Source organism: Mauremys mutica, unplaced genomic scaffold, assembly GCF_020497125.1.
Source record: "Mauremys mutica isolate MM-2020 ecotype Southern unplaced genomic scaffold, ASM2049712v1 Super-Scaffold_328, whole genome shotgun sequence".
Classification (NCBI taxonomy): domain Eukaryota; kingdom Metazoa; phylum Chordata; order Testudines; family Geoemydidae; genus Mauremys; species Mauremys mutica.
Window position 1 is genome coordinate 220,078 of NW_025423357.1, and position 12,423 is coordinate 232,500.

A 12,423-nucleotide genomic window follows, 5' to 3' on the forward strand; every position below is an offset into this window, starting at 1 on the left:
AGACTGGTTCCCACCCGAACGATGCCCGAGGGCAGGGCAGGGGTGGGGTGGGGCTGGGGCCACTGAGGGTGGGTCAGTCCTGGCTCCGGGACCAGTCGCTATTTTCCCTGGAGCGGGGGCTGATGCTGATCGAACCCGCCGTGACCCGGGCTGGCCGGGATCAGAATTCAAACCCCCCCCGGAGAAGCTGGAGGCCGAAACTCAGCCCAGAGCAGGGCCCAGGGCCGCCCGCGGGAAGCGAACCCAAAGGCCCGGCCGCGCCCTGGGGGGCAGGTGGGCCCGGGCGTCCCGGCCAACCTCACTGGGTGCTGGGGCCTCCGCTCCTCTGGCCCAAGGGAACTTTCTGTGATCGGGGGAAAGCTCATCTGGGCTGGAGACGAAACCGCCTCTGAGGGCCGGTGGCGCCTGTGGGATGAACTCGCCAGGAGTGAGGACCCTCCTGCACAAGGCGCCGTTCTCAGCCCGGCCGTCTCTCCCACGGACGCCCCCCTCCGGGTACATCCCTATTCCCAAACCGCCCCCCCCACACACACACCCCACTGTGCCCAAGCGGGAATGTCCTTAACGCTGTCTCTGAGTACTGGGTGCTTGCCTCGGTTTCCCCCCTGTGTTACACCCGTATCTAGGGGGCGGGATCGGTGCAGGGCAGGTGCGGCGGCAGCAGGCTAACAGGGTACAGAGACCAGTCCACGGTCATAGCCCGGTACCCCATGGCCGGGCCCATCCCCTGCGAGGAGCCGGCTGGAGGGGCTGGGAACGAAGCACCCAGGGGACTGGTTTGCCCGGGAGAGAGACGAAGCCCGGAGGTGCGGGGGCAGCTGGGGGGGGGCCTCGGGGGGCAGAGGCCAGGGCTCTGGGTCCCCCCCAGAGGGACGTTGCTGCAGGTCCCTGCTCCCGGTGCTAACAACCTCGGTCCTACACCGCATTCCCCTCCTGCTCATAATCCGGCTGCATCACAGCTGCCTGTTGTGGGGGGGCAGAGCCCTTTGGGGGTGTCAGAGGGGTCCCACCCAGGGGGACTCGCTGTGGGGAGCACACGGGGGGGGGCTGAGGGCTCCCAGGTTGGACACAGGGGCTGGGGGGCAGTGTGGAGGGGCAGTGGGATGGGGCAGTAAATGCAGGGGGAATTCAGACCCCTGGAGCGGGACCAGGCTGCCCCCCCTCCAATGAGGAGGGCAGATTTCACACTGTGTGTGTGTGTGTGTAGCACAGAGTGGGGGGGGGCAGGTCTGTGCGGAGCAAGACCAGTGCGTGGGGATGTCGGGGGGTGGGTGGGGGTGCAGACAGTGTGTAAGTTGTGCAACACACACCGCTGCGGTACACACCCACACAATCCAAAGGTCAGACAGGCTTTATTGGGGTGAGGGGCAGGCCAGGCCAGACAGACAGATACACACACACACACACACACGCGGCCCTGAGGGAGGGGGACAATCCCTCAGGCTTCCAGCCTGGTCTGGGCCCCACAGGCCTCGGGCCCTGCCCCCCACATCGGGCTGAGGTGCATGGAGGAAACACCTGGAGAGAGACACCCCCAAACCTCCCCCAGGCTCTGCCCCCCCAAACCTCCCAATGCAGGACCCCCCCAGTCCCCCATGGGCTCTGAGCCCCCCATGTCCAACCCAGCTCCAACTCGGGGACCATCCCGCATTCACCCTCATCCAGCTCTGCCCCCCCATGGCCTGCCCTTCCCCTCCACCCCCAGCCCCTCCCCTGGGGGTCCAGGCTGCCCCCGCCCTAGCGGACCCGGACGGCTGAGTAGAGGGTCTCGTCCGTGGGGGCCCCGCGGGGCTCTGGCTGCCTCGGGGCAGTGCCGGGCTCGGCGAAGGCCAGGGCGGCGTAGAGCAAGCCGGGGTCCTGGGGGTCCGGGGGGGGGCGCTGGGGCGGGGGGACGTCCTGGCCTGGAACAAGAGATGGGGGCGGGGGTGAGCCGGGCTGGGCACAGCAGAGGGGGCTGGGGTGAGTGAAGGGATGGGGGCTGGAAGGTGGGAGGGGATGGATGGATGGATGGAGGAGGCTGGGGGATGGATGGGGTGGAGGGGGACAGGGATGGGGAGTGAGTGAGGGGGAGGGAGATGGAGGGAGGGAGGGGGAGGGCAGGGGGGACAGAGGGGGGCTGGGGATGAGTGAAGGGATGGGGGCTGGAGGGGTTGGATGGATGGAGGAGGCTGGGGGATGGATGGGGTGGAGGGGGACCGGGATGGGGAGTGAGGGGGAGGGAGGGAGGGGGAGGGCAGGGGGGACGGGGCTGGATGGATAGAAGGAGTGGGGTGAGCTGGGGTGGAGGAACAGGGATGGGTAGATAGATGGAGGGGGGTGGATAGAGGGGGACAGGCAGAGGGGATGGGGAGGGACAGGCAGAGGCAGAGGGGATGGGGTGGGTGGAGGGGAACGGGGATAAAGGGAGATGGAGGGAGGGGGACAGGGATGGAGGAGGTGGGGCAGATGGAGGGGGACAGGCAGAGGGGACGGGGTGGATAGAGGGGGACGGGGATGCAGCGTATGGAGACGGGTGGGGTGGGGAGGGACAGTAGGAGGGGACAGGGCAAATAGAGGGGGTGGGATGGGGGGACAGGCAGAGGGGATGGGGCAGATGGAGGGGGATGGGGCGGATGGAGGGGGTGGGGTGGCTGGAGGGGCGGAGGGATGGGAGGAGGGGACGGGGATGGGGTGGCTGGAGGGGGACTGGGCAGAGGGGACGGGGTGGATGGAGGGAGATGGATGGAGGGGAATGGGGCAGATGGAGGGGGATGGATAGAGGGGGACAGGCAGAGGGAATGGGGTGGATGGAGGGGGGATGGGCAGAGGGGACGGGGCGGATGGAGGGAGAACGGGCAGAGGGGACGGGGTGGCTGGAGGGGGGAAGGGGCGGGAGGAGGGGATGGGGACGGGGTGGCTGGAGGGGCGGAGGGACGGGAGGAGGGGACGGGGATGGGGTGGCTGGAGGGGGAACGGGCAGAGGGGATGGGGTGGCTGGAGGGGCAGAGGGACGGGAGGAGGGGACGGGGATGGGGTGGCTGGAGGGAGAACGGGCAGAGGGGACGGGGTGGCTGGAGGGGAGAGGGACGGGAGGAGGGGACGGGGATGGGGTGGCTGGAGGGAGAACGGGCAGAGGGGACGGGGCGGATGGAGGGGGACGGGGATGCAGTGTATGGAGGGGGATGGGATGGGGAATGACGGGAGGAGGGGACGGGGCAGATGGAGGGGGAACGGGCAGAGGGGACGGGGTGGCTGGAGGGGAGGAGGGGCGGGAGGAGGGGACGGGGATGGGCTGGCTGGAGGGGGAACGGGCCGAGGGTACGGGGTGGCTGGAGGGGAGGAGGGACGGGAGGAGGGGACGGGGATGGGGTGGCAGGAGGGGGAACGGGCAGAGGGGACGGGGTGGCTGGAGGGGAGGAGGGACGGGAGGAGGGGACGGGGATGGGGTGGCTGGAGGGGAGGAGGAACGGGCAGAGGGGACGGGGTGGCTGGAGGGGAGGAGGGACGGGAGGAGGGGACGGGGATGGGCTGGCTGGAGGGAAACGGGCAGAAGGGACGGGGTGGCTGGAGGGAGAAACGGGCAGAGGGGATGGGGTGGCTGGAGGGGCGGAGGGACGGGAGGCGGGGACGGGGAGGGGGTGGCTGGAGGGAAAACGGGCAGAGGGGACGGGGTGGCTGGAGGGGCGGAGAGACGGGAGGAGGGGAAGGGGATGGGGTGGCTGGAGGGGCGGAGGGACCGGAGGAGGGGACGGGGATGGGGTGGCTGGAGGGGAGGAGGGGCGGGAGGAGGTGACGGGGATGGGGTGGCTGGAGGGAGAACGGGCAGAGGGGATGGGGTGGCTGGAGGGTAGGAGGGGCGGGAGGAGGTGACGGGGATGGGGTGGCTGGAGGGAGAACGGGCAGAGGGGACGGGGTGGCTGGAGGGTCGGAGGGGCGGGAGGAGGGGACGGGGATGGGGTGGCTGGAGGGAGAACGGGCAGAGGGGACGGGGTGGCTGGAGGGGAGGAGGGGCGGGAGGAGGGGACGGGGATGGGGTGGCTGGAGGGGGAACGGGCAGAGGGGACGGGGTGGCTGGAGGGGAGGAGGGATGGGAGGAGGGGACGGGGATGGGGTGGCTGGAGGGGGACTGGGCAGAGGGGACGGGGTGGATGGAGGGAGATGGATGGAGGGGAATGGGGCAGATGGAGGGGGATGGATAGAGGGGGACAGGCAGAGGGAATGGGGTGGATGGAGGGGGGATGGGCAGAGGGGACGGGGCGGATGGAGGGAGAACGGGCAGAGGGGACGGGGTGGCTGGAGGGGGGAAGGGGCGGGAGGAGGGGATGGGGACGGGGTGGCTGGAGGAGGGGCGGAGGGACGGGAGGAGGGGACGGGGATGGGGTGGCTGGAGGGGGAACGGGCAGAGGGGATGGGGTGGCTGGAGGGGCAGAGGGACGGGAGGAGGGGACGGGGATGGGGTGGCTGGAGGGAGAACGGGCAGAGGGGACGGGGTGGCTGGAGGGGAGAGGGACGGGAGGAGGGGACGGGGATGGGGTGGCTGGAGGGAGAACGGGCAGAGGGGACGGGGCGGATGGACTGGCACGGGGATGCAGTTAATGGAGGGGGATGGGATGGGGACTGACGGGAGGAGGGGACGGGGCAGATGGAGGGGGAACGGGCAGAGGGGACGGGGTGGCTGGAGGGGAGGAGGGGCGGGAGGAGGGGACGGGGATGGGGTGGCTGGAGGGGGAACGGGCAGAGGGGACGGGGTGGCTGGAGGGGAGGATGGACGGGAGGAGGGGACGGGGATGGGGTGGCTGGAGGGGGAACGGGCAGAGGGGACGGGGTGGCTGGAGGGGAGGAGGGACGGGAGGAGGGGACGGGGATGGGGTGGCTGGAGGGGAGGAGGAACGGGCAGAGGGGACGGGGTGGCTGGAGGGGAGGAGGGACGGGAGGAGGGGACGGGGATGGGCTGGCTGGAGGGAAACGGGCAGAAGGGACGGGGTGGCTGGAGGGAGAAACGGGCAGAGGGGATGGAGTGGCTGGAGGGGCGGAGGGACGGGAGGAGGGGACGGGGAGGGGGTGGCTGGAGGGAAAACGGGCAGAGGGGACGGGGTGGCTGGACGGGCGGAGGTCCGGGAGGAGGGGACGGGGATGGGGTGGCTGGAGGGGCGGAGGGACGGGAGGAGGGGACGGGGATGGGGTGGCTGGAGGGGAGGAGGGGCGGGAGGAGGTGACGGGGATGGGGTGGCTGGAGGGAGAACGGGCAGAGGGGATGGGGTGGCTGGAGGGGAGGAGGGGCGGGAGGAGGTGACGGGGATGGGGTGGCTGGAGGGAGAACGGGCAGAGGGGACGGGGTGGCTGGAGGGTAGGAGGGACGGGAGGAGGGGACGGGGAAGGGGAGGCTGGAGGGAAAACGGGCAGAGGGGACGGGGTGGCTGGAGGGGAGGAGGGGCGGGAGGAAGGGACGGGGATGGGGTGGCTGGAGGGAGAACGGGCAGAGGGGACGGGGTGGCTGGAGGGGAGGAGGGACGGGAGGAGGGGACGGGGATGGGGTGGCTGGAGGGAGAACGGGCAGAGGGGACGGGGTGGCTGGAGGGGAGGAGGGACGGGAGGAGGGGACGGGGATGGGGTGGCTGGAGGGGAGGAGGGACGACCAGAGGTGACGGGCTGGATGGAGGTCCGGACGCACGGGAGGAGCGGACGGGGCTGGGCTGGCTGGAGGGAAACGGGCAGAAGGGACGGGGTGGCTGGAGGGAGAAACGGGCAGAGGGGATGGGGTGGCTGGAGGGGCGGAGGGACGGGAGGAGGGGACGGGGAGGGGGTGGCTGGAGGGAAAACGGGCAGAGGGGACGGGGTGGCTGGAGGGGCGGAGGGACGGGAGGAGGGGACGGGGATGGGGTGGCTGGAGGGGCGGAGGGACGGGAGGAGGGGACGGGGATGGGGTGGCAGGAGGGGAGGAGGGACGGGCGGAGGGGAAGGGGATGGGGTGGCTGGAGGGGGAACGGGCAGAGGGGATGGGGTGGCTGGAGGGGCGGAGGGACGGGAGGAGGAGACGGGGATGGGGTGGCTGGAGGGAGAACGGGCAGAGGGGAGGGGGTGGCTGGAGGGGAGGAGGGGCGGGAGGAGGGGACGGGGATGGGGTGGCTGGAGGGAAAACGGGCAGAGGGGACGGGGTGGCTGGAGGGGAGGAGGGGCGGGAGGAGGGGACGGGGATGGGGTGGCTGGAGGGAAAACGGGAAGAGGGGACGGGTGTGCTGGAGGGGAGGAGGGGCGGGAGGAGGTGACGGGGATGGGGTGGCTGGAGGGAGAACGGGCAGAGGGGAAGGGGTGGCTGGAGGGGAGGAGGGCCGGGAGGAGGGGACGGGGATGGGGTGGCTGGAGGGGGAACGGGCAGAGGGGACGGGGTGGCTGGAGGGGAGGAGGGACGGGAGGAGGGGACGGGGATGGGCTGGCTGGAGGGTAACGGGCCGAAGGGACGGGGTGGCTGGAGGGAGAACGGGCAGAGGGGAGGGGGTGGCTGGAGGGGCGGAGGGACGGGAGGAGGGGACGGGGAGGGGGTGGCTGGAGGGAAAACGGGCAGAGGGGACGGGGTGGCTGGAGGGACGGAGGGACGGGAGGAGGGGACGGGGATGGGGTGGCTGGAGGGAGAACGGGCAGAGGGGACGGGGTGGCTGGAGGGGGAACGGGCAGAGGGGATGGGGTGGATGGAGGGAGATGGATGGAGGGGAATGGGGCAGATGGAGGGGGATGGATAGAGGGGGACAGGCAGAGGGAATGGGGTGGATGGAGGGGGACAGGGATGCAGCGTATGGAGGCGGGTAGGGTGGGGAGGGACGGGAGGAGGGGATGGGGCAAATAGAGGGGCTGGGATGGGGAGGGACAGGCAGAGGGGACGGGGCAGATGGAGGGGGATGGGGTGGATACAGGGGGACGGGGATGGGGCGGATGGAGGGGGTGGGATGGGGAGGGACAGGCAGAGGGGACGGGGCAGATGGAGGGGGATGGGGTGGATACAGGGGGACGGGGATGGGGCGGATGGAGGGGGTGGGATGGGGAGGGACAGGCAGAGGGGACGGGGATGGGGTGGCTGGAGGGAGAACGGGCAGAGGGGACGGGGTGGCCGGAGGGAGGGGAGGAGGGGATGGGGACGGGGTGGCTGGAGGGACGGAGGGACAGGAGGAGGGGACGGGTGCCCTTCAGGACGGCCCCGGGGGCTCTCACCTCCCGCCCCGATCTCCATGTACTCGCCTCTGCCCTCGGCCTGCGACTGGCCACGCGCCCTCCTGCAAGACAGACCCACGGACAGTCACTGGTGGGGGCCCCCAGGGCCGGGTGGGCCCCAGCCCCCCACCCCCACCGGCACCGGCTGGCAGCTCGGGGGACGAGTGGGGAGCCGCTGCCCGCTGGGGCTGGTGCCGCTCGGCCGCAGGCCTGATGCCAGGGGGATGGGCACAGCTGCTGAGGACTGGGGAAATCCCCTGCAGGGGGGCTGGAGGCTGCTGCCTCACCTGGGGCACAGGCAACGGGGGTTGTAAAGCAGGGGGCACAGGGCTCAGAGGGGCTAATTCAGCCCCCCAAGAGGGAATAGGGGCCCCCAGGAGCCCCCCCTGCACCCCCTATTTTTATCTGGGGCCCCAGGCCAGGGGCTGGAGGTTCCAGCTGTCCAGCGACCCCTAAGTATGGGGTCCCATGGCTCTGGATCCAGCCCTTCCGCAGCCCCCTTGGGTGCGGGATCAGGCCCCTTGGTTTGGGGGGCAGCAGGGAGCAGAAAGAGGTGACTCACCGGGCTGAGGGGTCCTTCCGCCGACCGCCTGAAAGGAAGGGAGAGGAGTTAATAGCCCCCAGGTATACCCCACAGGGGGGCAACGCGGGGGCAGAGCATGGGGGGGGCTCAGGGAGATGGGGGGTGTCTGGGAATAGATAGATAGATAGATAGATAGATAGATAGAGGGGGTGAGTGGGGATAGATAGATAAAGGGGGTGGGTGGATGGGGTGGATGGATGGCCGGACAGTCACGCTTTGTATCCCATGTTGCCGCAGCGGGAGCAGTGCAGGATCACACCTTACTGCCCATGTCACACGCCCAGCAGGATACACACACACATGCTGGACACGCCTGGCGCAGGGTTCGGCTCCTCCCGCCGCTCCCATCCCTGCGGTGCCCAGGGAATTTCCCACAATGCCTTGCGCGGGTACCCGGCAGCTCCCTTGGGGCGGACCGATGAGGGGCTGGATGCCCCGGTGGTGCGTGTTCCCCCCCCCACCCGCTCCCCCAGGGGCGCCGGTACCTGTTCTCTTCCGGGCTCCGTACACGGCCAGCCCGATGATCCCGGCCAGCAGGATGGCCCCCGCCAGCGCCCCCCCAATCACAGGGGCTGCCCCCAGCCCGGCTGGCCGCTGCGTCGTGGCTGAGATCGTCGCCTGCTCCGTGGAGGGGACGTGCGTCGTCAAGGCTGTGGGAGCAAGATCAAGGGGGAGGCGTTAGGTCCAGGCGTGGCCCCTCACCCACGTGTGTGCACAGCCAGGGGCACACGCTCACCTACACATGCTCTGGCTCTCACATGTTCAGGGTACACCCCAGGTGTGCGAATGTGCACACGTCTGTGGACACCGGGCCCTCCCTGGGAGACACCGCACCAAGGATGCACGTGTGCTCATGCACACACCCACACACTTGTGCTTCCCACACCCAGACACCCTCAGCCATGCTCACACTCACAGCCCTGCACAGGCAGACACATACTCATTTTGGAACTTGCACGTTTGCACACACACATTCACGTGTGCACACTCACCACCACTGTGGCTCTGACACATTCCCACACACTCATTTACACAAACATGTTCATGCGTGTGCATCCTTGCACACTCAGTGCCGCACAACTGACACTCGTTCTGGCATACACATTCACTCACCGACACGCCCCGCTGCTGTGGGATGGGGCCAGAGACCGACCCAGAAGAGGGGACGCCCGGGCGGACGGGGCAAGGTAACAGCCGGGGATGGGAAGGGATCTCGGTGGGGGTGCCCCTGAGCTCCAGCCATGGGGTGCCGTGGATTCGGGGTGCAGCGCTCAGGGAGCCAGGAACACACAGAGGGTCTCAGGGGTGGGGGTGGGTGGGGGATTCGCCAGGGCACGGGAGGGTGTGAAGCTGGGGGTAGGAGCAGGACACATGGGGGAAGCTGGCGGGGGGAGGGCACCTGTCACCGTGAGTCTGGTCCCAGGGTGACCGCGCCATTGATCCCATTGGCCGTTGTTCTTCTGCACCCTGATTTGGCAGACGTACTCGCTGGCGTCCAACTCCCGCAGCCGGTCGATGCGGATCGAGGCCGTTCGGCTCCCCCGCGGGTCCCCGACCAGGGCGATGCGGCTCCTGTAATCCGGGCGGGTGAGCCCCTCGGTGTGATTGTAGATAAACTCGCCATAGAATCCCCCCCGTCTCCAGTAAACCCGGAGGTCCCGCAGCGGCTCGATCTCGGGGGGGTAGGTGAAGGCGCAGGGCAGGGTGACGGAGCCCCCGGCCGGCGCCGACAGGGACTCAGGCTGGGTTATCGTGTACCGGGGATCCTGGGCAGCTGCTGCAAAGAGCCCCAGAGACACCATCTGTCACCGCGGCCGGCCCCGGGGTCCCACCCGCAGCCAGGGGGGCACAGAGGGGACCCCCTGACCGGGGCAATAGGGCAGGCGGATTTATTATTAGTTGTTTGTATCCTGTCGTGCCTGGGAACCGCCACTGGGTGCCCATCGTGCCGGGCATTTCCCCGGGAACCAGGTCACATCCTCATCGCAGGGCTTCCCCCCAAGCAGCTGGTGCTGGGCCCTGCCCCGGATCAGAGCCAGGCCCAGCTCGCCCCTTCTGCCGGGGGACGGGAGCCCGGGGGAGACGGGCCCCTGGGGAAGCCAGGATGGTGGTGGTGATGGGCCCCTGGGGAAGCCGGGAGGCCAGGGGAGATGGGCTCCAGGGAGGCTGGGAGGCCGGGGGAGATGGGCCCTGGGGAAGCCGGGAGGCCGGGGGAGATGGGCCCATGGGGAAGCCGGGAGGCCGGGGGAGATGGGCCCCTGGAGAGGCCGGGAGGCCGGGGGAGATGGGCCCCTGGAGAGGCTGGGAGGCTGGGGGAGATGGGCCCCTGAGGAAGCCAGGAGGCTGGGGGAGATGGGCCCCTGGGGAGGCCGGGGGAGATGGGCCCCTGAGGAAGCCAGGAGGCCGGGGGAGATGGGCCCCGGAGAAGCCAAGAGGCCAGGGGAGATGGGCCCCTGGGGAAGCCGGGAGGCCAGGGGAGATAGGCCCCGGGGAAGCCAGGAGGCCAGGGGAGATGGGCCCCTGGGGAAGCCGAGAGGCCGGGGGAGATGGGCCCCTGGGGAGGCTGGGGGAGATGGGCCCCTGGGGAAGCCGGGAGGCCGGGGGAGATGGGCCCCTGGGGAGATCAGGAGGCCGGGGGAGATGGGCCCCTGGGGAGATCAGGAGGCCGGGGGAGATGGGCCCCTGGGGAGATCGGGAGGCCAGGGGTGATGGGCCCCTGGGGAAGCCAGGATGGTGGTGGTGATGGGCCCCTGGGGAAGCCGGGAGGCCGGGGGAGATGGGCCCCTGGGGAGGCCGGGAGGCCGGGGGAGATGGGCCCCTGGGGAGGACGAGAGGCCGGGGCAGATGGGCCCCTAGGGAAGCCGGGAGGCCGGGGGAGATGGGCCCCTGGAGAGGCCGGGAGGCCGGGGGTGATGGGCCCCTGGGGAAGCCGGGAGGTCGGGGGAGATGGGCCCCAGGGAAGCTGGGAGGCTGAGGAGATGGGCCCCCGCTCTGGGGATTCAGCACCAGCCGAACACACCCACCTCCAAGCAGGATCCCCGCCAGGAGCAGCAGGGCCGGGTGTCCGGGTGGCAGCAGCATCTCTGGGCGCGCGGGGCAGGGTCTCTGGCTCCCCGGAGCTCCGGCCACCCCGCCCAGCACCCCCTGACCAGGGCGGGGGCCGGACGCGAGCTGGAAAACAGGACGCGGGAGCCGGTTGCAATACCGCGAGGAGGAAACCGAGGGAGGCGGGTGCGGGGGGGGGGGGAGAAATTGGGCAATTGGGGACAGCAGACCAGTGTCGTAGTCACTTCCCTTCCACCGCCAGCCCCGTGGCGGGAGCGTCCCAGCCGCCCCGGCCCCCGCAGCTGGGGGGGGCACCGGGCACTGGGGTGCAGGGCCAGGTGTCATTCAGGGGACGGGGCTGCAGGGGGCATGGAGGGCACAGGGGGGCTGGAGGTCATGGGGGGGGGGTCCTTGGGGCCTGCATAGTTGGGTGGGGGCTGCAGGGGACATGGGAACTTGGGGGAAGGGACGCTGGAGCTGTGGGGGAGGGGACGGGGGAAGGGACACTGGAGCTGTGGGGGAGGGGATGGGGGGAGTGACGCTGGAGCTGTGGGGGAGGGGACGGGGGAAGGGACGCTGGAGCTGTGGGGGAGGAGATGGGGGGAGGGACGCTGGAGCTGTGGGGGAGGGGACGGGGGGCTGGGTGCCAAGCTGCACTATAATTAGCTGCCCCAGTTCCCCTTTTCCCACGTCCCAGCAGCTCAGCCGGACCCGCAGAGGAACCAGCGTCTCTGGGCCGGGGTATCCCCCCCTGTGGGGGGAGGGGGTCTGGGGACCCCTGCACATCTGGGGCAGGGCTCAGCGATCACCCCGGGGTCCTGGCCACCCCCTGGCACATGGGCTGACCCAGGGTCACTAGCGCGTGTGCACTGGTGTGAAACCAAACCTCACCGGACAGCAGGACCCGGAACCTGGCCCTCCCCCCCTGCCCCCAGCCTGTTCCTCGACCCCCCCCAACCCAGCCAGCCCCAGCCCCTGTCCCAATCCCCTGACCCACCCAGATCCAGCCCCTGCCCCCAGTTGGCCACCCCAACCAATCTCTCCTCCTCTAACCACCCGACCCCGCTACCCTCGCAGAGCCGGGGAGAGAACCCAGGAGTCCTGGCTCCCAGCCCCCCTGCTCTGACCCACCAGCCTCCACTCCCCTCCCAGAGCTGGGGAGAGAACCCAGGAGTCCTGGCTCCCAGCCCCCCCTGCTCTAACCACCGGCCCCCACTCCCCTCCCAGAGCCAGGGAGAGAACCCAGGAGTCCTGGGCCCTGCTACCCCCTCCCCCCCCCATGCAGTGTCTCATTGGCCCAGGCCGGGGGGGGGGGGGATTTAACACAGGAAGGGCCAAGCTGTCACCAGCTTCCTCAAATGAGCATGGGGGGGGCAGAGCCTGTGGGGCCGGAGTCACCTCCGCTGGGGCCATGAGCCGGGAGCTGCTGCTGCTGCTGCTGCTGTCCCTGGTGGGGGGTGAGCCCTGGGGTGTGACACGGGGGGGGCACAGGAGTGGGGGGCAGCCCCTTGTCACTGGTGGGACCCGACCAGCAGGGGGTGACGGGGGACAGGGAAGGGGGAGGGGCAGGGGAATGGGGCAGGGGCACAGGGAGGGGCTGGGGGGCGGTGAAT

General features: G+C 70.3%; 2 protein-coding genes across 2 annotated transcripts in view; one reads left to right on the plus strand and one right to left on the minus strand.

Moving 5' to 3' along the window:
• Positions 1-1,637: 1,637 nt before the first annotated feature.
• LOC123361567 (paired immunoglobulin-like type 2 receptor alpha) lies at positions 1,638-10,973 on the minus strand. The gene is made up of 6 exons (XM_045001550.1): positions 10,789-10,973; positions 9,165-9,542; positions 8,251-8,415; positions 7,745-7,772; positions 7,183-7,244; positions 1,638-1,901 (listed from the first exon to the last, which is right to left on the minus strand). The coding sequence occupies exons 1-6, from the start codon at positions 10,844-10,846 to the stop codon at positions 1,738-1,740; spliced, it is 855 nt and encodes a 284-aa protein (XP_044857485.1). The 5' UTR covers positions 10,847-10,973; the 3' UTR covers positions 1,638-1,737.
• Positions 10,974-12,213: 1,240 nt separating this feature from the next.
• The window catches only part of LOC123361576 (paired immunoglobulin-like type 2 receptor beta), a 1,995-nt gene continuing 1,785 nt past the window's right edge, over positions 12,214-12,423 (plus strand). The window contains exon 1 of the mRNA XM_045001563.1: positions 12,214-12,267. Within this exon, the coding sequence (XP_044857498.1) occupies positions 12,222-12,267 (46 nt within the window). The 5' untranslated portion in view covers positions 12,214-12,221. The remainder of the gene's footprint in view (positions 12,268-12,423) is intronic.